Consider the following 2,105-nt stretch of genomic DNA (forward strand, 5'->3'; position numbering starts at 1 on the left):
AAAAAAAAAAAATCCCCCCCCCCCCAAAGTAAACCCCCCACACAGTCCTGAAAATCTCTCAGCAGCAACTCTCAGGCAGTCATCAATAACCTAACAACTGAACTTTAAGAACAAAATCGAGAAAGATTCACAATCGATTTCCTGTTACTCTAAAAGGGCAATGTTTGGGGGGAACTTGGTGACATTTCTCAGTGGCATGCCCACTTCACAACACTGCCCCTTTCCTCATTTCCTTTCCTTCTCCACCAGTTGGCCTCCAGCCTGAGAAAGGGGCCAGCAGTAAAGAATAACAGACAGTAAGGCAATCTTACAATGTCAGAAAATGTATTTGGCTTTTTTTTTTCTTTTTAAAATAAGTGCATACAAATACAGCTAGAAGCGTTTCTGCTTTGCCAAGTGCTCTAAAAAAGCAGCTCAAGTCACAGCCTACATTGAACGGTAACTGTCACCAGAATAAAGCACAAAGATATGCTAATAACGTTAACAAAAGAAGAAAATGCTTTTATAAGTACATACCTTTTGTCGTCAAAAAAAAAAAAAAAAAGAAACACATGTATTCAAAAAAATCAAAATTATACAGCCATGTTTATGAAGTCTACATTTCCCTTGTCTTGGATATATATATATGTGGAGATATATATACAATTCAAGCAGTTTTAGTTAAGATTAATCATTGGGTTTTTCTGAAACCGGAAAGTCACGAGTCTCTCTCTTTTTTCACTTTCACATCTCCAGCAAGGATGGTTGCAATCTCCCCTTGCATGAAGGCCCAGGGGACATTGGAGCCCACAAGAGGGCATTTTTCCCCACTGGGACAATAGACCTCTCCACTAGCTCCCTGCTGTTTGATGCTTTGTCTGGAGCAGGGGAAGCAGAACTTGTGCGAAGGAACAGAAGGGCACTGCACAAAGTGGGTGTCCTCCAGCCGCTCATGGCAGAGGGTGCAGCACAGTGGGGCGCTGGCAGCCAGAGAGGAGTCCGGGAGGCTGGCGGGGTGCACTGGCTCCAGTCCTCCGGCACTGCCTGCCCCCTGGCCCCCCACCTCTCGGGGGCCCAGCCTTCTTTGGTTCATAGAGGACGGAGAGGGTGGACTGCTGCTGTTCCGTCTGGTGGTGGAGTGCACCTGGTTGGCATCTTTCGAGGCATGACTGCCCCCTGCATTGTCTGCTACTAAAATCAGGGCTGCCATGGGGGACTGGCCGTTCTGGGCCGCTTCAGGCGGTGTGGTCCGGTTGGAATGAGGTGAGGCAGTGGGTGGTGGTGGCGACACAAAAGAGGATGTAGGAGTAATGGGGATCTTGAGCCCTTCTGTGGATGTAGACAGCCACGGCTGGGCCTCTCCATTGATCTTAGGAGGCCCAACTTCACCTTCTGGCTCAGGAGAAGGCTTCCTTTTCCTTGCTGTTCTTGCAACTGGAAGAACAAAGACAGAAAAGGGGAAAAAAAGAAATAAATGAACGTGCACTAAAAAGGATCTTTCTTTCACTAACACACAACACAACCCTCTGAAGAATTTCTATTCTCCAAAAGCTCGTACAGAAAAACCAAGTTTCAAGAGCACGTGCAACTTAAACCACTTAAGACTGAGAAGGCTCTGAGGCAGTCTAGCAGTTAAAAAAAAAAAAACAAAAAACGCACGGAAAAAGGCACGGACAGCACTGCCTGTTTTTCCACACGCCTGCAAGTACCCAGGCTGCCCTGTGCACATGAGTTAACGCCCCCCACCCCCCACCCCCCCTCAGGTTAAAAGGTGATTGGTGCCCTCATGCTCGCATCCAGGAATGTGCTGGGAAAGGAAAGCCCTGTGTCGCTGCCTATCGGTCCATCTGACTCATCTCTGTTATGCTGCTTCAGCAGAGGAACACGTTGCCACTAAGCACTGGTTCCGCCTAGAGCAGATCAGGAAGTTGGATGTTTGCTATTTCTGGGCCGGGGGAGAACGGCCAATAGGAAGAGCACCCCCCTCCTCGGCTCTCAGGCCCCGCTTCGCCCCTAGACCCCCTCACTCCACAGCCGCCCCTACCTGCTTTAGACCCGTTGGCCCCGTTGGCCTCGAAACCCAACAACCTGCCTGCAGTCAGGGCCGGCTCCTTCTTAAACTTGCT

General features: G+C 49.1%; 1 protein-coding gene across 1 annotated transcript in view; it reads right to left on the minus strand.

Annotated features, from left to right (window-relative positions):
* Positions 1-307: 307 nt before the first annotated feature.
* IRF2BP2 (interferon regulatory factor 2 binding protein 2) overlaps positions 308-2,105 on the minus strand; it is a 4,077-nt gene continuing 2,279 nt past the window's right edge. Inside the window, exons 2-3 of the mRNA XM_010860132.1 lie at positions 2,024-2,103; positions 308-1,413 (exon numbers count right to left, since the gene is read on the minus strand). Of these exons, the coding sequence (XP_010858434.1) occupies positions 698-1,413; positions 2,024-2,103 (796 nt within the window). The 3' untranslated portion in view covers positions 308-697. The remainder of the gene's footprint in view (positions 1,414-2,023; positions 2,104-2,105) is intronic.

This window comes from Bison bison, unplaced genomic scaffold, assembly GCF_000754665.1.
Source record: "Bison bison bison isolate TAMUID 2011002044 unplaced genomic scaffold, Bison_UMD1.0 scf7180017864462, whole genome shotgun sequence".
NCBI classification, from domain to species: domain Eukaryota; kingdom Metazoa; phylum Chordata; class Mammalia; order Artiodactyla; family Bovidae; genus Bison; species Bison bison.